This window comes from Chelonoidis abingdonii, chromosome 8 (genome assembly GCF_003597395.2).
Source record: "Chelonoidis abingdonii isolate Lonesome George chromosome 8, CheloAbing_2.0, whole genome shotgun sequence".
Taxonomy (NCBI): Eukaryota; Metazoa; Chordata; order Testudines; family Testudinidae; genus Chelonoidis; species Chelonoidis abingdonii.
In genome coordinates, this window is record NC_133776.1 from 83063015 (window position 1) to 83083987 (window position 20973).

Sequence of the window (20973 nt, forward strand, 5' to 3'; positions counted from 1 at the left end):
ACTAACCTCGTTATCTCTAGCTTGCTTGCTAGCATATATATACCTGCCCCTGGATATTTCCACTACCTGCGTCTGACGAAGTGGGTATTCACCCACGAAAGCTCACGCTCCAAAACGTCTGTTAGTCTATAAGGTGCCACAGGAATCTAATAGAGCTTCAGACAGATGCTGTCTCAACCAGAAGTTAGGGGCTTGATTCAGGAATTACCGGGTGAAATTCTATGACCTCTGTTAATACAGGAGGTCAGACTTCTTTCAGACCCTGCCTCTCAGTTGTGAACCTAGTCTACACTACTTGGTGATTTTGTGTGTGTAAAGTGACCAGGAGACAGAGGGTATTGGCTGAAGGAGCCAACATCTTATGCTTTGAGACTCAGGTTTGGTCTACAGTACAGGGTTTGGTTGACGTAAGGCAGCTTATGTCAACCTAATTATGTCAGTGTACACACTACAGCCTTGCTTCTGCTGATGTAAGTGCTCCACTATACCAGCATCATAACTTCACCTCCATGAGAGGCCTGGGGCTTATGTCTGTGTAGTTAGGATGATGCAGTGTCCCTGTAGACACTGCATAACTTACATGGGCTATTGGCTGTCATTGTTGTCAATTTCATGGCTCCATGTGCCCATCTGCTCCCCACTTGGAACCTGGCTGCTCCCTGCTCCCAGCCCAGCTGCTGTCTGGGCTCCCTGCTCTAAGCTGGGCTGTGCCCGCCTGGCTCCCTACTGCCATCCAGGCTTCTACTGGAGGCTTCCCACTCCCTGTGGGGAGCCCTGGTGCTGCAGGGAAGCTCCCTGCTGCTGGGAGCCTGGCTACCCTCCTCATCCATCTCCCACCCCCACAGGCTCAGGGCAGCTGCTGGGTTCCCAGCAGGAAGCTACATGTGGAGCTGAGAGCACACTGTTCCTCTTAAGTCAGTGGAAGCACACCTGAAGAGGGCGCACACCATCAACAGGAGAAGGGTAGTCTGGACATAGTAGCAATTACTGTGATGGTTGAAAGTTGACCTAGCAGGTCAACTCACGTTTCTAGTGTAGACATGTCCTAATATGATTAAATTGTTTAAGATCGTTGAAACTGGAATTCCAAGAAGACCTAATCAGAGCCAGGTGATTGAGCAGCCCAGTGGCAGATAAAACTCAGTGATAACAAATGCAGGAAGAACTGTTACGTCTTCAGCCAGAACACTATCTTCATTTCTGGTCATCTCTCAGAGATGCAATAAAAACAGAAGCGGTCCAGAGGTAGACAAACATTTAAAACTGATGAAAAGAAATACTTTTTGACTTACATAATTGGCCTGTGGAATTTGTTGCCACAATATAGCCTCGATGTCAGGAGTTTAGTAGGAATACAAAAAGGATTATATGTTTATAAGATCCGCAGTTGCATTACATAGGACTTAAAACAGAATTATAAGGGCTAGAAACCCTCATGCTTCAAGGCACAAGATAACTACTAACTGTCAGGTATAGAAGACATCTCTTCCTATGGACAGGTTATTTCGTAGTTGTTTATGACAGGGTTTCTTGCACCTTCCTCTGTAGCATCCAGAAGTGGTCACTGTTGGAAACAAAATAGTGGACTAGGTGGACCACTGGTCTCATCCAGTATGGCAATTCCTGTATTGAACTGAAGAGACTGAGAACTGCTAATCTAGTATAATCAAAGAATTGCCAGGTATGGATTTATATAATCTCTGCATTTCACTGTTTAGCCTTGAGAAAGCATTGAACAGTATGTAAATTGCTTGCCCAAGGGGGTCATTTTGGAGAGGATAGCTCACTACTTCCTTAAAGATAGGACGGTTCCATTTCTCTGTGTGAAATGGGAATTATATTAGCTCCTCATTACCTGTTGTTTAAACCATGTAATTGTATTTATTTCTAGAGAAAGTCAGAGAGCTGCTGGTGTCCTACAAAAATCAGCAGTTTGGGGTAAGTGCAATTTGATTAACTCTTCAAGCGCTGCCTCTTTCCTTGCTGTGTAACTGCTTCTGTGCTTTATTAACAAATCTCATGGAAAGACTGAGAAACTGACATGCCTTGCAAGGCCTGACTTGGAATATCTGTGTGAAAGATTGGCTAGTTTATATCAGAAGTTTCAGTTCACATATAATCATGGTTTGGTTTATGTCACAGAATCCATGACTTCCAGAGACCTCCATGACATTCTCTGCTTCAGTTCCAGGGGCTGAGGCACTCTGGAGCTGGAAGCCAGTGGGTCCTGGCAGGGTTCCAGCAACAGGTGACAGACTACTGAGGGGGACCTCCTTGGGGTTCCAGTGATGGGTGACAGCCTCGCACAGGGGGAAGGGAAGGGGGACACCTCAGACAAGTGGCTGGGGGGTGTCCCATTTTCTCTGTGGGAAATATGATCGCCCTGCAGCTTCCGGCTGCCACAGGGAGAGGAGGAACCTCTCAGCTCTCAGCCACCGCAGTGGTGACGGGAACCATAGAGCCACAGCAGCAAAAATCACAGACAGGTCACAGCTTCCGTGAATTATGGTTTATTGCCTGTGACTTGTCTGTGACTTTTACTAAAAATAACGATGACAAAATCTTAGCCTTACATGTAATTATAGGAATCTTTTTTTTTTTCTCCCCAGCAATTTTAAATCATCCTAGGGGGAAAACCTGCATAGGAATGTCACACCAGAACTTCTGATGCTTCTGCCCATGCTGCTTTGCAGTCCTGCTAGTAGTAGTAGAGTGAAACTTAGGTGATTTTTGCCAGTTTCAGAAGTTCCATTTCTTATCTAAAGTGTGAAGGCACTGTGTTGTCAGTGGTGTAGCAGTTCATCCAATGACCTGTAGATGGGGCTGTGAGCATTGCTGATGAAGAGAGAGCTCCCTGTTATGGAGCCTGGCTGTGCTCTTTTCTCTTCTGGTACTGTCTTGTGTGATTCATCAAAGCAAATCAGTCATGGATTCACTGCAGAGAGCAAGAAATGTGGGCTTCTGACATGATTACACATTGCAGCATGGTTGTTTGTGTTTATATGTAATAGCCCCAAACCTGTCTCTGCAAATCTTGTGCCTTTCTATTCCTGAAGGGTGCTTAACAATATGTTTTTAATTATTGGACTTAAATCCTTTAGAAGCTGGTTGATATCAGTCATTTTAAAACTGTCTAAGATATTCAGTCCAGCTTTTCCATCAGCTAGCCTGCTGTATTTGTGTCGGAGTTCAGTTGATAGGGACAGTGCTGGGAGTCAGGAGACCTGGATTCTACTCCTACCGAAATTTCACCACTAATTTGCTTTGTGATTTGCAGCAAATAATTCAGTTTCTCAACTTCCTTCTCTTTAAAACAACAATAATGATATTTGTGTCCTTAGTAAAGCATATTGAGATACCCTGGTGACAGGCACCTTAGAAGACCTTCAGATAGGGACTGAAGCCGGTCGGAGTCTTTACATTGGTTTTATATGGGCTTTGAATCAAGTCTGTTGAGAACTCTTCATCTCCATTTCCCTAAAGTAATATTTTCCAGTAGCTTCTTCTTCTTCACCCCACAGACCATTAACTAAACCATAAGTGAGAACCACAACTGGCAACTTTACAATGTATTTGGAATAAACATCCAGATTTCGTCGTGAGGCGTATGTAGAGATAACATGACACATCCCCATTCCAGTTCCTAAAATCCTTGGGAAACAGTGTATTCAGTAATTGTGTATGTAAATAACATTTCTGTCTGAAAAATGTTACTGCTGTTACAAGTAATGCTTATGATCATTAACTAAAAGATTAGATAGGAAATTATCTTTCTAGTTTATTTTGTTTGTTTCACAGTACTTTATAGAGGGAAACTGTGAAACACAGTCAGTGTCTTTCTCCTGGGTCATTAAAACAGTGATAGGGAAGAGGAAAAAGTTACAAAATGAATGAGAAATTGTGATTATAAAAGTACATAAACTGGCAGTGGAAGGGAAGGAGCTGGTGTACGATCTGGAATTACTTTTTAACTCATTGGCTAGATTTCAGGTTGACAGGTGTGTATATATAATGTTTTATTGACTGGACAGTTGTCTCCTGGCAGTTCTCTAAATCTGGTGTGAGATTTTCAGAGGCACAAAGAGCAATACAAGCACCCAAATCTCATTGAAAGATAATAGATATTGGGCACTTAATTCCTATTTGTGCATTTAAAAATCCCCCCTCCCCTCCCTTAGTTCTGTGCCAACTGCAAAAGAAAAGCAACTTTATTTAATCAAAATGACGTGCATGGATGACCGTGTGTAAAAGCCCTGCTTTTGATATCAGCTAACCAAATAAACCCTTTAGCATGCTCTGCTTCTGAAACCATACCCTCCACTCATGCTGTCCTGTGTACCGGCCTTTTTGTCGAACATCTCTTAAGTAAGGTGTTCTTTCCAATTTGTGCTTATTAACTATGGAAAAGGCCTGCAAATGTAGCTGAGTGCTGGAAAATAAATCTTCAGTGGTGTAAATGGTGTGAACATTTCCTCTCATTTTTGATATATTGACTATAGCATTTTGAGAATTATGCCCACCAAACAGTGTTAGAAGTCCATGGAAAGGATCTCTGTAAAACTCCTATTTGAATGCTTCTTTTTTTTGCCCTTTTCATTTTTTATCTATTGGATTGTTATGTTAAATATATGATCTGAATTATGAAGTCATAGATGTAACTGTGCAGGTCTCAGCACATAGGTTGGTTTACTGCAAAATCATTGCTAAATATCTGCTGGGGAATATTTGTATATTTCTTACAAAAAGGGTTTGGGGAGGAAGGGCAGGTGCGGGGAATAGTTTCCTGTATTGACTCTATTCTGGAACAATATGGTAAATCAAATCTAGCAATGCAGTTCTTCAGTACTGGGATTGTCAAGACCCTCTTACCTCCCATTCCTTCTCATTACAAATAAACGGTTAATAAAAACATGGCCTAATTTAGCCAGACATTAAATATGATACATTATAATGATGGAACAGGTAATAAATGGGCCTTACACGTCATTTTTTGGAAAGTTCAGGCACTCCCACCCTTTTCTGGAGCACAGCTGGAAGTGACTGTTCCAATAACTCACGGCTCTTTTGTGAGTTGTTGTTGTTGTTTTTTTTTTTTTTTAAATAGTCAGCCCAAAGTTATTTATTGTGTCCTGACAGCACCTGGCAATGCAGGGGGAGAGACTGGGAAAGATGGAGAGAAGGTGACATAGTTCCTTTGTGTAGGAGGGGAAAACTTCCAAATACTACTTTTTTTTTAAATTTTGTTTGTAAAACAATTGATTCATCATGGATAAAATTCCCCAGCCGCTCTTTTATGTGTGTCTCCTTCCTCTGCTCTTACCCTAGTGCCCAGATATCCTAGAATATTCAAGGGGAAAATCCTTTGCAATCAAAATCACACTGAGTGAGGTATGACTTCATCACTGCAAATCCAAGAAGCAATTACTGGAACTTGACTAAGCATGTTCCGGATGGAGTGAGCAGACTTTCATAGAAGCAATTACGTGTGGCTTATAGTTTTAGAATGTTTCACAGACTTGGTATATAGAGGATAGTAGTAATTTGTATGTATATAATGACACATTGAATTAAGGAGTGTTGAAGAACTTTACAAACATTGAGACTTTACATAACAATAAGCAAATTATCCTCATTTTAAAAGTGTGGGGGAAACTGCTCCAGAGAGGCTAAATGATTTCTTTGGAACCTCACAGAGAATTAGAGGCAAAATTGTGATTAAAACCCAGAAGTCCTGAATCCCAATCTCTGGCTTTAATCCCCATCCCATCCCAACACCTGTTTAGCTCACAAACTTCATTTTACCTGGAGTTTTATTGATCTTGAAGTCAGATAAGTTTACTTCAAATCTTTTCTACCTTATACTTAGAGATTTGATATGTTGCTAATTTAAAAAAAAAAATCATGTTTAATAACACTAATCAAAACTAAGTTTAATACAAGCTAAAGGTTTCTGATTAACATATTTGACACCTTTAACATTGGTATGATATGAGTGACTGTGCAATATGCTGTTGTACAACTTTATAAGCTAAACTTTTCTTACCCTCATGTGATATGTTTGGTGTTTTCATGGTGGAGGGAATACATATAATGAACAATAGAAGTGATTAATGGCAAGAAATAACTTTTCACACTTTTAAACTCTGTGGAAGCAATACACAGGTAACAGAAGAGTGAGATTATTATTAATATCTCTACAAAATTTCCATCCAGCAGTTCAGAGGTGATGTGAACTAACTTGATTAATTTATGAAGTAATCCTAATTGTATCTGAGATTGGTTTTAAATATTGCACGAGATACAAATGGTTCTTGCATCACTGAACTGGTGATATTCTTGAATTAGCTGCTGTTGATAAAATGTACAGTCTGATTTTGCATTTTAGAGACTGTAAAATGCCAATGGCTTGATCTTTAAGGTCCATACATGAGAACAGTGGATGTCTGTAGACATAAAAACAGGTCTGGATCTCTAGAATCAAGACCAGTTTTATTTGAAATGTTAAATTTTGGACATTAACTAGTTTTATAAATGGCTTGTCTGAACTGCAGTTCAACTATAGTACAATTGTACTGGTGTACAGGTGCCTTTATACTAGTATAGCTATTGCCATTCAGCAAGCTATACTGGTATAAGACATCTTTATATCAGTATAATTTTATCCATACTAGGGAGGTTGTACTGCTTTAACTATGCTGGTAAAGCTAAAATCACTGAATTGATTATAACAGTAAAACATTAAAGTATAGATCAGTCTTAGGCGAGTTTCTTTAGTAAATACTCTAACGTAAGGATGCATATTCCTGAATATGTTCATGTGTAACCAGCTTGAAGATATTTTAATGATTCGTGATATTAAGGACACTTCTCAGACTTGATTTTTGTTACCTAAAACATCTGTTGAACCTCATCATTGTGACTATGCTAAGCAAATTAAACTCACAACTTCAGACAAGCACAAGAAATCACAGTTCTCTAAGTTCTTCCAGGGCCTAACTGGTATCCTCAGTCTCATCATATGCACAACAACGTCTTTGCCAACCCCTGTGTTTGGGACTCTGTAACTCTCCATATTTATTAGCCTCCTCAGAACAGAATTCTGCAAAAAGTCCTGCTGGTGGTACACACCAAGTGTTGAAATGTCTTTTTTAAAAAAATCACTGAGCACATGAAGGGTTGACCTCCCTGTATCATGTATGTATTATTTGAGTCTGATTTACATTGACAGCTTGGCGGTGCATGGCCATGTCTCTTTTCCATACAGGATGAACCCCATCATGTCAGTGCTCAGTAAATTAATGCCATCTGCCCACTGACACAGATACTTAAAACGAGAAAGCATATTAAGCCATCTGTCCCCACAAGACTCTGGTATACCACGGAAGGGAGTGAAATACAGTGCAGAGGGCCCTCTGCTGAAAAGTCTCTGCACCTTCTCCCATGCACAAAAACTGCGAGAGCATGTCACCAAGACATTGGGAAACTTACACTCTCAGTGATGTCACATCCCCTGCAGCCTCCACTGGCATTATGCCTGTGGTTTCCCAGCCGAAATGGAAGGTACCTCTACTGGTACCCTTCAAGGTAGTGATGGAAATGCCACTTGCCCTGGATGCAAATGGCCCTATTAGCAGTGTGTGTAACTTTCACTGCTTTATGCTAACGTGTGTGTGTGTGAAGCTGAAGAAAAGTCTGATTTCTAGAGTGGCAGCTTATGTCTCTAGCATTAGACTTTCCTATTCTTGTTGTAGCCTGACACCTTGCTTGCTGTTTTCCAACTGCTACTGCATCCTGAATGCTTCATAGGTCGCTAAGCTGATTTGACACTTAGGTCTCTGCCATGTGCTTAACATTAATGGCAAAATCCAGACTCAAGTAGGCATTATGTATTTTACAGATGGGCACTTGGGAACAGACATGGGCTTGCTGGAGAGCAGAGGCTAGAACCAGGGAGTCCTAGTACCTAATTTCCTCCCTCTGAATTGTTGATCATGTTCCCCTTTCAGTTTAGGCCTGTCCTTAGAACACTTCTGTATTAGTGTTTTATAATGCTGTTGAGAGGGAAGCTCAGAGAGCCACTATCAGGATTATGCATGAAATGTCTGGATTATGCATCTGCTCTTTATAGTAGTGCCTCCTGCTCTCAGTGAATTCCATGCAACAAAATATATTTATTTATTGATATTGTTTTCTCTCTTATGCAGGTTCTTCAGGAGCTTCAGTCCTTACGAAAGGCCCGCAAAGCATGGTGTAATTCTTCCTCAGAGGTGGAGTGGATTTTGGCTCAGATTAAAGACTTGTTGCAAGAGAGCAGGTACAGTTTATCTGGAGAGAAGCTGCATACTCCAGCAGGAACCATAATGCTGTACAGCTGTAGGACTGTCACCTTGCACCATTTTACTGTGTACTTTGTTAGTCACAGACAAAGTCATAAGTTGCTGATGATAACTCACTTGTGGTCTTAGTTCTTGATTTCTGCTAAAGAATGTTTCCTCTGCCAGGGGCCTGTGTGTGCAGCTGGCCCTTGGATATGTGACCACTCTTTCTACTTCCTTTTACTTTGTTGCTCTAATTGCAGTAGTCATTTGCTTGTGGGTGGGTGGGGATAATTGACAACTCAGTCAAGGTCACTTTGACCTATGAGGTGGTTTTGTGTATTTAACCCTTTGGCAATATGCTTGACCCGAGAAATAGAATATACCCAGTTCTGTAAAGCACTGATGTGTAATGCTTCATACAGGCAGCAGGCAAAATGGCAGCAGAGATGAAGAAATTGAAAGAAAATAGAGCAGTGGTTCCTTGTGTATGTTATACTTCCATCTGAGGATCACAAAGCACCTATTAATTCAGTTTCACAACAGCCTTATGAGATGGACATGGTCTGACTTTCACAAGACCCCTGTGGGGCAGTATTAGCTCTGTTCACATCATTAAATATTTGTATAACCGTAGATCCTGGAGGACTCGATTGGAGTGGAGCCTCATTAGGCATTGTGCAAAGTCGTATGAAGCCCCAGTCCTTGCCCCAAGAATCTTGCAGTCTGAGACAAGTGACACATGCAGGGCTGGGAGAGAGATATCAAATATATAATATACATTAGAAATGCAGCTGCAAAGTTTTTGATAATTAGAAATATAAAGAATGTCAGCTGCCCCCATTTGCCCTTTAACCTGGACATCATACATTGGTTGATTTTCTTTTAGGTATCAGTTGCAGGGGGATTTTAAAGAGGGAATTGAAAGATCATTGGATGGTAGGACAGAATTATCATTGCTTCGATTGAAGGAAGTGTCATTTGTCTGGAGAATCCTACATTGTTTAGCTTTTTTTCACGTTAGGACTGTTACATAGCCCGGTATGTTTGTTCCATTAAGAGCAAGATGATACAGTAAACCATCTTGCAATATTCCTTAATGGCTGTTTCTGTGAAAACCTTACCCCCACAAACCCTGAAATCATAAAGTTAGCAGCTTGTCTAAAGCATTGCTCTGGGTTTGGTGTGTCATCAGATGTGTCCTCTCAGCTTTTGCTTTGTTCTCCACTGTTCTCTCTATGCTGTATGAGTGTACTAGATACATTCAACACTTGAAATGCATTTCCAAATGCACCCAGAATGTTGTCTGGTCCTTAGTTAGGCTTCTCCAAAAATATTTCACTTGACAACTTGGAGCTGTTTGTGCCTCTGAATGGCCTTTTAGAGGCTGCTGCCTACCTACACCACCAAATATCATTATATGCTGTAGGAGAGGTGGATTTGTGTCAGCCCAAATAAAAACGTTTGGAGGTGATGAAATGCTAAGGAATCGGTGGCCTTAGGGTTGCAGACTTGAGCACTCTCAGAGCTCTGCAGTTCTGGCTCTCCACCACTGGCATAGCAGAGCTGTACTAATGTTTTCCCTACATTATTTATGTTGCAAACACTCTTTTTGTAAGCATATCATGTGTTATCTTGCTGTGAATATTTAATGTGGGTGCTTGGAAGAATTCTCTTCGGGTTTCTGGCTGAATTCAGTATCTGAGCAGTGCTTTCTCTTTGCTAGCACCTGGGCAAAATAAATGGAATGAGTCAGATGGGATTTTATGAGGTAGCCCTTTTGATTAAATTATCTGCTGTATACAGGTCTGGGTACCAGGCTGGAGTTCTGTAAAGCAAGAAAGCATGAAAGAGAATCCTCTTGGCGTTAACTTGCATTCAAGTGAAAGTTTTTGTGTTGCTCTTGGTTACTGTAACTGATGGGTGTCACTACAGCCACTCCTCATACTGTAGCTGAGGGTATACAGCAGGGGTTGGCAACCTTTCAGCAGTGGTGTGCCAAGTTCACTGTAATCTAAGGTTTCGCATGCCAGTAATACATTTTAACGTTTGTAGACGGTCTCTCCCTATGTCTATATTATATAAATAAACTATTGTATTTATAGTAAATAAGATTTTTAAAATATTTAAGAAGATTCATTTAAAATAAAATTAAAATGCAGATCTTTTCAATTGCCTGGGATCCTTGTCTGGGGTTCCAGCCACCAGCCCCACTCAGCCCACTGCCGGTCTAGGGTCCAGCCACTGGCCCTGCCCAGCCTGCTGCCGGTCTGGGGTTCCATTCGCTCAGCCGGCGGCGGGCTGAGCGGCTCAGGCCAGCGGCTTCTGTCAGCTGGAGTCTCAGCCGCCGCCCTGCTCAGCCTGCTGCCAGCCTGGGGTACCATGGGGGTTCCCAGGGCTGCAGCGGGCACTGAGTGGGGCCGGCAGCTAGGACCCCAGCTGGCATCAGGGCAGCAGCCGGAACCCCAAAGTGGCGGTAGGTTGAGCCGCTCAGCCAGCTGCCGCATACCATCAAAAATCGGATCACGTGCCACCTTTGGCACACATGCTGTAGGTTGCCCACCCTTGGTATACAGTAAGCCTCTAGCAGTGGTTCTCAACCATGGGTACCATGGGTTGATGTACACCCTTTGAGGGTGTACATCAACTCATCTAGATATTTGCCTAGATTTACAACAGGCTATGAAAAAAGCATTAGCAAAGTGAGTGCAAACTAAAATTTCATGCAGACAATGGCTTGTTTATACTGTTGTGTATGCTATACAGTGAAATGTAAAGTACAATATTTATATTCCAATTGATTTATTTTATAATTATCTGGTAAAAATAGGAAAGCAAGCAGTTCTTCAGTAATGGTGTGCAGTGACATTTTTGTATTTTTATGTCTCATTTTGTTAGTGAGGTGAAACGGGGGGTTGGGGATGCAAGACAAATCAGACTATTGAAAAGGGTACAATAGTCTGGAAAGCTTGAGAGCCACTGCTTTAGAGAACAGGCAGAGTGAATGAGGCTAGAAGTTGGAATGATATCTCTGCAACTTCACAAGAAACATCTGTAGAAACTACCACAAAACTGAAAAGTAGGGGTTTTTTTCAGCTCTTGATATTCATTTATTTAATTGTTTTAACTTTTGATAGTCAATGTCCTTGGTTTCTGGAGAACTGGATGGCTCAAGAGACCAGGAAAGGGATATAAAGCCTTTCTGCTCCAAGTCATTGGTATCAATTGTAGTAGGAAGAGAGCCTGAGACATGAGACCTTGTGCAGGATAAGATTACGGTGAGAGGAAACCTTGTGGCCAGATGGTTAGCTATAAAAACTGTCTAGCCTAAGTTTCACTTCCACCTTTTGCTGTTCAAATTTCACCTCTGGGAGCCTCCCTTGGAGTTTCAGAGCAGTGACGTGGCGCAGTGACTAGATGACAGAGGCCCCATCTACACGACGCGTGAAAATCGATTTTAGATACGCAATTTCAGCTACGAGAATAGCGTAGCTGAAATCGAATATCTAAAATCGAGTTACTCACCCGTCTTCACCGCGCGGGATCGATGTGCGCGGCTCGCCATGTCGAATCCGGAACTCCGTTTGTTTTGGTGGAGTTCCGGAATCGATGTAAGCGCGCTCTGGGTTCGATATATCCCCGTCTAGACGAGACGCGATATATCGAACCCCGAGCTTTTGATTTTAACGCGCCGAAATGGCGCGTCGTATAGACGTGGGTAGAGAATGGGGCTTGAGCATAGCCTGTGACATAAGAGTTTTTATAAGGTGGGAGAAGAATCTGCTGTGCCTCCACATTTCACTCCCTTAAAAATAGGTACTTGCATAATGTGTCCCTCGTAGCTTTATTAATAAAATGTAATCAGATGCCATTACCTAGCTGTTTTTGTTGTTGCGTTATGTAATGATGAGTAGGGCTTTTCTCTGGAAAAACAAAGACTCCCAACAGTGAAAGCAGGAAGAAAGAAAGGGGAAGTGAGTCTTTGTTAATGTAACAAGGTTTATAGCTTGTGGCTTGTGTTCCAGTTCTTTACTAGGTACTTTTACGGGGTATTCTGATTGTTGAGGTCACATGGGAGACCATGAAACTGGCTGCACTGCACTGCACTGGGCTGTTACTTTATACAAGTAAATTCTTGCTAATGGCAGCCACCTCTGGAGGATGGGATTGCAAAATACCAATTCTCTACTTGTAAAACCAACAGAGAGCTGGAGCCTGCAGTGGTAACGGTGCTAGAGAGAGGTTTTGCAATCACAGTAAACTGCCTTAGACTTGTTTTCATTTTCTGATATTTTCCTCCAAACATCCAAGAAAATTTATTTCCTGTAAATGCTGGTTTCACAATTTTGAACTTCAGTCCAACCTCCCTTTTGTTCGTGCTTGGGCACAGGTAACTTCTCTGGCCCAAGGACAGGACAACCTCTGGATGGACTTTCTAGCAAAACTTTTTGTGTGCAGGGGAGGAGAGAGGGAGGGAAGGGGCATCCTTTGCCCCTGCCATCATATACAACCTTTTCCCCAGTTCCCCATAGTCATGTTGACTTTCAGCTGACACAGTATTAATTTTTGTTCCCCATACCTGCCCTGGATACATAGAGAGAAGCACCAATGGGTGACCCAGCATCCGCTTGCCACGTTCCTACAGTGGCACCTATGCACCTACACACTTTCTAGAATCAGCATTGACATGCAGCAGGTCAGTTGCTGGAGTGGAGCCTTTTGCCTAGGGGGCCGGGAGGACTCCAGGCATTTTATCTTTGTTCTCAGTCTGGGGGCGGGTGTGGATTCCTCTTTCCCCATAGAAGAAGGGAGCACAGCCCAGGCATGGGAGAATGTGGGTGTGTCTGGCACTAGAACCTCTTCCCATGGTATGCAAGATGAGCAGGGCTAGTCCTTAACCCTCCTTGCTCCACATTGAAGGCCTGAATAAGGAAGAAATGAGTCAGATGAATTGACTTTCTTCTTCTCTCCAGGGGAAGGAGGAGTTGAGTTGGCAGAGAGAGAAAGTCTTGGTGTGCACGTTGCTGCACATTTGCTTTGGTCACAGCAGACAGGAAACAGAGAAGACAGACTATCAGCTGGAGAATGGCAGGTTCCGTAGCATCCTGGGCCCTGAGACCTGATCTTGTCATGCATAGGGCCCTGTGTAAATCATCACTGTAATTTCATTTTGTTTTTAAAAATCACCACAGTGGCGAAGTATTGAATCCCACAGAGTTTGCACAGAATGAATTTTACAAGTAAATTTGGTCAATTTAAAGGATTTTTTTAATCAGGGTTTGGTGGCACTTCCATGCATCCCAGGCCCTCTGTGAAATTGTGATTTACACAAGGCTCTGCTACTCTTGCACCATGTGGCAGGTTTTGTCGGTTTTGTTACCTTTTTGCAATGGTTTTTGTAATTTAAGCTACCTGAAATAACAGGAATGTGCTGGTAATGTTTCCCCATAATTTTGCGCCCTACTCACTATTTAGTGCCAGGGTCGATGGGAATTACAGTCCTCCCAGCACAGTGCTTGTACCTATTCTTCAGTGTCAGCTCTGACAGCTTTAGCACACCAGCCCTACCCCTTGTCAGTCTTCCAGTGCTCAATTCTGTGCAGGCCCCGGAGCAGCTGCAGTGGTGCTCAACTGATCTCGTCCGTGCCTGCTACTCCGCTCTCACAGAGGATACATGCAGGGCACGAAACAGCTAATTGAAAATAAAACAATTTAGGATGTGCATTTTTTTATCTTACAATAAAAATTTGGGGGGTGGGCAGTGGATCTTTATCTTCTGAAAAACACTTCACTCAGTGGAGGGTGGTCAGTAAGCAAGCGTGTGTGCACATGCTAAATTCCCAGGGGTAGAGGACTGAACTCATTAAGTGAGGGCTAGGGCTGCAACTGCAGGGAGGCAGCTGTCTCTTCCAAACTCTTGCAAAAGTGACAAGAAAGCATGCATAGTTGACAAGTCTTAAGCTTGCACCAAAAGCCACTGGTGTCTCTCTGTTCTCCCTGTGCCTGCACGCACCCCCCCACCCCCCCGAGATTCCATAAACAAACTCCTGCTTCCCATCTCGGAGTCCACTGTAGAAAAGAGGTTGTGCAGTTGACTGAGATCTGGGCTATTTCATGCAGTCATGTCCTTTGAGACCCTGTTTGGGTCCACTCCCATGCCTGGAACCTACAGGGAGAGGCTCAAGAAAAGGAAGCAACAACACAGTCCTACAAAAACCTGAAATGGGCTTCTTACTTCTGTCAGCAAGTGCCTGCCAAAAGTGCTCGATGCCCATCATGATGGACCCTGGGCCTCTAGGCAGTGGATGCTGGGACCTCCCCTGGTATCTGCAGATGGTTGTGAGAGAATTTAGGCCTTTGTCCCTTATACTGTGTGGGCAAAATAGAATGGTTGAAAACAATCGCTGGACTAAACCATTGAACAAACAGAAGGGAGCATAATGCAAATTGGATATAAAGGTGGATATTGTGTTAATTTATGTGTGCACAGCTATGAGGCACAGCTAGAGAGGTGCTGTAAAAGAGAGGTGCTGAGCCCTTACCTGAAAAATCAGACCCCTTCAGTGTGTGTCGGGCTGAGCATCTACAAACTGAGGCATCAAAAAGTCATTAGGTACAATTAAAAATTGTGGTGCCTGTATGGATTTCAGCCTGTAAAAATTACAAGTATACTTCTTTTCATCCATCGGCCCTGTGGAACTGATTGATGAAATGGGACAGGTGCCACTACACACAGATACAGCCTCATTCTCAGAAATGCTGTGCAAATGTACTGCACTTGCTTGGACTAAGCAGGTGAGATAGCTGGGGAATGGTGAACCGCTGGAGGAACAAACTCTGCTAGAATCTCTTTGCTGTGACTTATAGCAGACATGTTCAAGAACTACCCCTCTTTGGGATGGGGAAACTGAGGTACGGAAAAGTGAAATTGCTTGGAGGCCATGCGATAAGCCAGATGGGCAAAGCCAGGATTTGGATTCAGGATGATCTGGCTTCCAGTCCCATGCTTGGTCCATTAGACCACACTTCCTCTCATTCTATCTTTATTACTAAGTCCAGAGCTACAAACTTGTGAAGAACAGTATATATATAGTTAAGGGGACGCTGTACCTATTTCCAGCAGCTGGAAATGATGCTCTGACTGGACTGACATTTCTCCTCCTCCCACAGGTGTTCTTTGAGAGTCAAGAGTGATTAAAAGCATCTCCCATAAAAGAATCCTACCTGTCTTTTGCCTTTTGTTATTAGGAGTAGTACGTTACTATATTAAAAATGAAAATAAGACCCTATCACACTCTTGTTTCCATTGATCTTTATATAGCAACACCAATGTTGTAGCATAGCATAGATTCCTACTAGGTAATGCCAATGGATCTTGCCTTTTCTAACAGCAAACCTACCTTCCTTCATTGGAGTAGTCTGTAAATGCAAGTGAGTGGCCAATAAGCCACTGAAGCATTACAAATAAAACCCCTGCCCCACTACAGCTTCTGGCTCCCAGTTTGAAGTTCTGCCATGAATCTGCCAATTGCCTTTTGACAGCAAAGAGAGAGCAGAGAATGGTATTTGGATGCAAAAGCAGCAGAGAGAACAGGAGACATGCTTTATGATGCATACCGTTGGCCTGATAAGTACCCTTTTGCTTAACTGTACAGAGGCCCCAAGGAGCCAACTGGAACTGCTCTGTGTTGTGCATGTTTCTGGCAGTGCTAGAAATACTGTGTCAGTCCAGGGAATTCTAACTAGTGCCACTGTTACTACAGAGATATCACCTCTAGGAAGCCTGCAAAGAGAGACTAGTTCTTAAAGAACTACCATAGCCCTCTTTCTTGGAAAGATGGAGCATATCAACAGTTTCCTGTGAATTTTTGCAGATACACCTCTACCCCGATATAACGCTGTCCTCGGGAGCCAAAAAATCTTACCACATTATAGGTGAAACCGCGTTATATCAAACTTGCTTTGATCCACCAGAGTGTGCAGCCCCACCTGCCCCGAGCACTGCTTTGCCGCATTATATCCTAATTTGTGTTATATCAGGTCGCATTATATCTGGGTAGAGGTGTATTTATTTTTAAAAAATGGGAAGGAATTTTTGCTTTCACTTTCCTAGTTAACCCTTAGAAAATGTGCTAATTCCCCAGTGGCTAGAAGGTGCGAACTGGCAATTGGTGTATTCTGCTCCAAGGACACACTTGTGTTGGGTATTGGAAGAATCTGCTGTGTCACCCTTCTTATTAAATGCATATATGAGGAGAATTAGTGAGGAGGCATAGTCTGAAGCATTTTCAGTATGTTGACGATGCCGAGGTTTAAATTGCTGTCTCATCTGATCTGAAAAGTGCAGCCAAATGCATTTCCTGGCGTCTGGGTACTATTGGACCATGGATGAGAGCAAGCTGGCTGTAGCTCAGTCACTGGGGGAAAGAAGCATAGTAGTTGGGTGAGGTTCTCTGAGCCCTTCTGAGGGTGTACAATCAACGTTTGTGACCAAAGTCCATGACTTGAGTCTGGTTTGATTCCCAGCTGTTTCCAGATGATCAAATAGTAGCATTGCGTGAGGCTGCTTTGTTTTCTCCTGGTTATGGATCTTGCACTATGATTAACGCTAAGATTTTACCACCGTTATTTTTAGTAAAAGTCATGGACAGGTCACAGGCAATAAACAAAAATTCACAGAAGCCAGGGCCTGTCTGTGACTTTTGCTGCTGCAGTTTCCCCTCACCACTGTGGTGTCTGGGAATTGTGGGATTTCCCCTTTACCCAGGGCGGCTGCGAGCTGCAGGGTAACCATATTTCCCACAGAGAAAACAGGACACACCAGCCACTTGCCTGAGGCGTTCCCCTCTCCCCCACATGAGATTGTCGCCTTCTGGCCCCTCAGGAGTCTGTCACCGGTTGCTGGAACTTTGCAGGGGGTTTCCTGTCACTTGTCACTGCTGTCACCTGTTGCTGAAACCCTGCCAGGGCCCCACTGGCTGTCAGCTCCGGAGTACTACAACCCCTGGGGCTGAAGCAGAGAATGTCAAGGAGGTCTATGGAAGTCCGGGATTCCATGACCTCCGTGACATAAATGTAGCCTTAACTATGATCCGTGTCTTCTCATCTCTAGACTGAATATGCAATGCACCATATTTGGGGCTTGATCTTAAATGTTATGGAAAGCTGCAGCTAGTGCAGAATGTTGGTAGGCTGCTTGATAAGTAACAGTTTTTTGCCCTCAGCACACTTGGCTTGTGCTCCATTATCTGCTGAGGCTGGGTATTGACAAATGGGTGAAATTTAAAATGGTGTGTTTAACACATGAAGCCCTAAGTGGTCTCAGATCTTCCTACCTGAGAGGCTGCCTTCTCCCTATGACATGCTGCCACAGTTAGGATGAACAGGGGTGCTTGAGCTTGGTTTGCGTCTGTATGAGAGAGCTACTGGTAGTGTGTGCTCTGCGAGGGTCCCTTTCTTGGCCTGTTCTCCCACACCATCTGCAGTGGCTGGCCTGGCCATGCCATACAGCAGTGCCAGTCTGGGCGTTGACAGGGAATTGAGGTATGACCCTCTTCCTACCTGATGTTTGTTCCTTGCCATTCCCTCAGACTGAGAACCATCAGGGAGGGGAAAAGGGTCACATTGCAATGTAGGGAAGGCCTGGCACGGAGGTGAGGGTACTGATCAGCTGAAAGATGGTATTGGCAGAAGTGATAAGGTGGGCAGCGAACAATAAGCTATCTGTATGCAGCAGTGGAAGTGGTCTCCTGTTTGTAGGAAAACAGAGAAGTTGCTGGGAAGGCAGGAAGGGAAGGAGACTAAAAATGACAAGTTTACTAGGTCACTGGTTTTGACAATCCAGGTGGCAGAGTCCAGAGCTAATGGGGTCCACTAACCTCTTCTAGTACTCTATACAACCTGAGAAAACATGTCATTTAGCATTCCTACATGACTCTGGGTCCAGTTCATTGCTATGGTTCTGTCCATATAGACCACATGTGTGCAGTGGTGGAAAGGCAGGAAGATGCCGCTAGAGATTAAAAGCAGAATCACTTTCCAGTGCTAAAGAATCTGCTGAGGCCTTACGGCAGGGGTGGCCAACCTGAGCCTGAGAAGAAGCCAGAATTTACCAATGTATATTGCCAGAGAGCCATAGTAATACATCAGTATCCCCACATCAGCTTCCCCCAGCGCCTCCTGCCTACCAGCAGCCCTGCTGATCAGCACCTCCTTCAGCTGTTTCATGGTGTGCAGGAGGCTCTGGGGAGGGTGGGAGGCGGAGGAACAAGGGCACCGCAGGCTCAGGGGAGAGGGTGGGAAGGGGTGGAGTGGGGGGCAGGGCCTGTGGCAGAGCCAGGAGGTTGAGCAGTGAGCACCCCCCGGCACATTGGAAAGTTGGCACCTGTAGCTCCAGGCCCAAAGTTGGTACCTATACAAAAAGTGTGGCTCCGGAGCCACAGGTTGCCCACCTCTGCCCCAGGGGATTGATCAGTTGCCTCCCTGAGTCAGCTGTGCTTGTCATCCCTGTTTGCATAATCACAATTTTGAGGCTGCATCTCCATGGATGTGACCTTAAATAGTCAGTGAGGAACAGTCATTGTACCTAGGAATATAGTAATTATCCTAGAACAGATTCCAGAAAATAGAGGGATCTAAATCTGAACCTATTCTGTAAGGCAAGTCACAGTCTACTGCTGGTCTTTCTAGCAGCTGGGGTCTCGCTGAATCACTTAGTTGCTGCAATTTGGTGTAGTGTTTGTGTATGTTTTACCTGCACCCAGAGGCCTTTGAATTCAGCTCATGTCTATAGAATCTTAGATCAGGTCTATTTAACTTGCCTTGATGTTCAGATTTGGGTTTGGGGACACCCGCCCACTGCCCCAGACAAAAGCCTCAGATATCCTGTAACAAAGCATGTCTTGTTTAACTCTGGTTCTACCTCCGTAAACCCAAAGAAAATAGAAGCAGAGATGCCATTTCCTCTCACTTGAGCATTCTGCATTTGAAAATGGCTGGTTTGAAATTTGCGCTGTTATTTTTAATGCTGTCCTTTTTGTATTACCAAACACTGGACTAAGCAGAAGCCCTTATTCAAATAATGAGTGGCTGTAGGAATTTAAACCTGGACCTACTGCTGCTTCTCACTACCAACCTCCAGCTCAACCTATCTGAACCAGAGAGTTATTAAATGAGTTTCCTCTGTCTCCCACTTCCATTGCACCAAGCCCTTGTACTAGCAATTGCACGCCATCTTGGGCTGTGAGCTTCAGCTCTCCCATGCTAACCATGGCTGCTGTTAGGATGGGAGACCTCAAAGTACATCGCAGGTACTGCAGAAAATGGCATTGGCAGTTCAGTAGGGGGTGCCCTTCTTCTGACATTTGAACTGGTATCTTTAACATAGTGATGAGGGATGCTTTTCTGCCAGAGATTCAGAGATGTCATCTTTCAGATGGGACTTAACAGTCCTGACTGCTTGTGGTCATTATAGATCCTGGTTGTTAGACCTCTACCACGCATATCGAAAAGAATCATTTTAATGAAAAACATGGTGCTGAATTTCCTGCGCTGCTTTTGAAATCTCAGTGCCTTGGGATTTTCCCCCCTTACCAGAGTACAAGTATTAACTGTAGTGTCCTAGTCACATTCTGGTTTTGAGGATTGCGTTTCTCTTCTTCCAGTTTCAGTGGGTATCTTAACTCCTAGACTACAGTTCGTATAGTGTTTTGGGCAATAGGCTTGGCAGAACCCAATTTTTAATTGAAGTTTCTGCTGGGTGTCAGCGGCCTGGCTAACCCCCCAGCCCTGGGAGAGCCCATGCCACTGCTGAATATCTCCTGCTAGAGTACTCCTCACATTTGGGCTGGGGATCTCTGCTCTGTCCCTCCAGGACTGCTGCCACCTTCTCGCACCTTGTGCTCCAGGGATTGTGTGTCACAGGGAGCCCTCTGCATGAGTGAGTGGGTCCTGATAGAGCAGAGCAGAGACCCCCACACTCCCAACTGGTGTGTGAGAGGGTAGATCTGTGATGGCAGGGCTGCACAGGGCTCCCTGTGCTGCCACAGGGCTGGTGACACCCAATCCCTGCAGGTGCAAGAGGGATGGAGGCTGCATTTGTGCTGCTTGTTTATCGATTGGGTTTTTTTTGTTTTGTTTTGTTTTGTTTTTGGTGTTAATTTGAGGGTGTCAGCTGAAGTTGACATTTAATGACCTTAGTTGATTAAAGTCAAATCCTGCCAAGCCTGCCTATTAAGGAGCTGCCACATCCCACCACATTTCTGCAGCAGGTGAAATGAAGCCCATGTGTATAGCATGTGAAGTGTTTTGGGGGTCAGGACAAGAGGTGCTTTGGCAATGCAAGGTACGGGTGGGACTAATGGGGATTTCTATTTGTTTTAGGGAGGTGGTGGCTGAAGCTTTGCTAGATGATGGCTCTCTCATTCCAACTGTGGAACAACTGGAGACTTTAAATATCAAGTGTGAAGGTTAGTGTCTCAGACTTTATGAAATCCCTTAAATGAACACACCAGGGTAAGGCAGTGAGTGAGGCTTAATATGTTTTCTCATTATGATGAAAAACTAAGTTTGCATTAGTTTAATTTGTCTTGAAACATGCTGTGTTCTTGCACCAGGCCTCCTTTCCTGCCCCTTCTGCCTGCTACACATTTTTGTAAAT

General features: G+C 43.8%; 1 protein-coding gene across 2 annotated transcripts in view; it reads left to right on the forward strand.

The window, feature by feature from the left end:
* Window positions 1-20973, forward strand: part of LAS1L (LAS1 like ribosome biogenesis factor) — a 55221-nt gene that overhangs the window by 10951 nt on the left and 23297 nt on the right. For both annotated transcript variants that reach the window (XM_032765907.2, XM_075068773.1), the window contains exons 6-8: window positions 1892-1938; window positions 8205-8314; window positions 20697-20782. In XM_032765907.2, the coding sequence (XP_032621798.1) occupies window positions 1892-1938; window positions 8205-8314; window positions 20697-20782 (243 nt within the window). The remainder of the gene's footprint in view (window positions 1-1891; window positions 1939-8204; window positions 8315-20696; window positions 20783-20973) is intronic.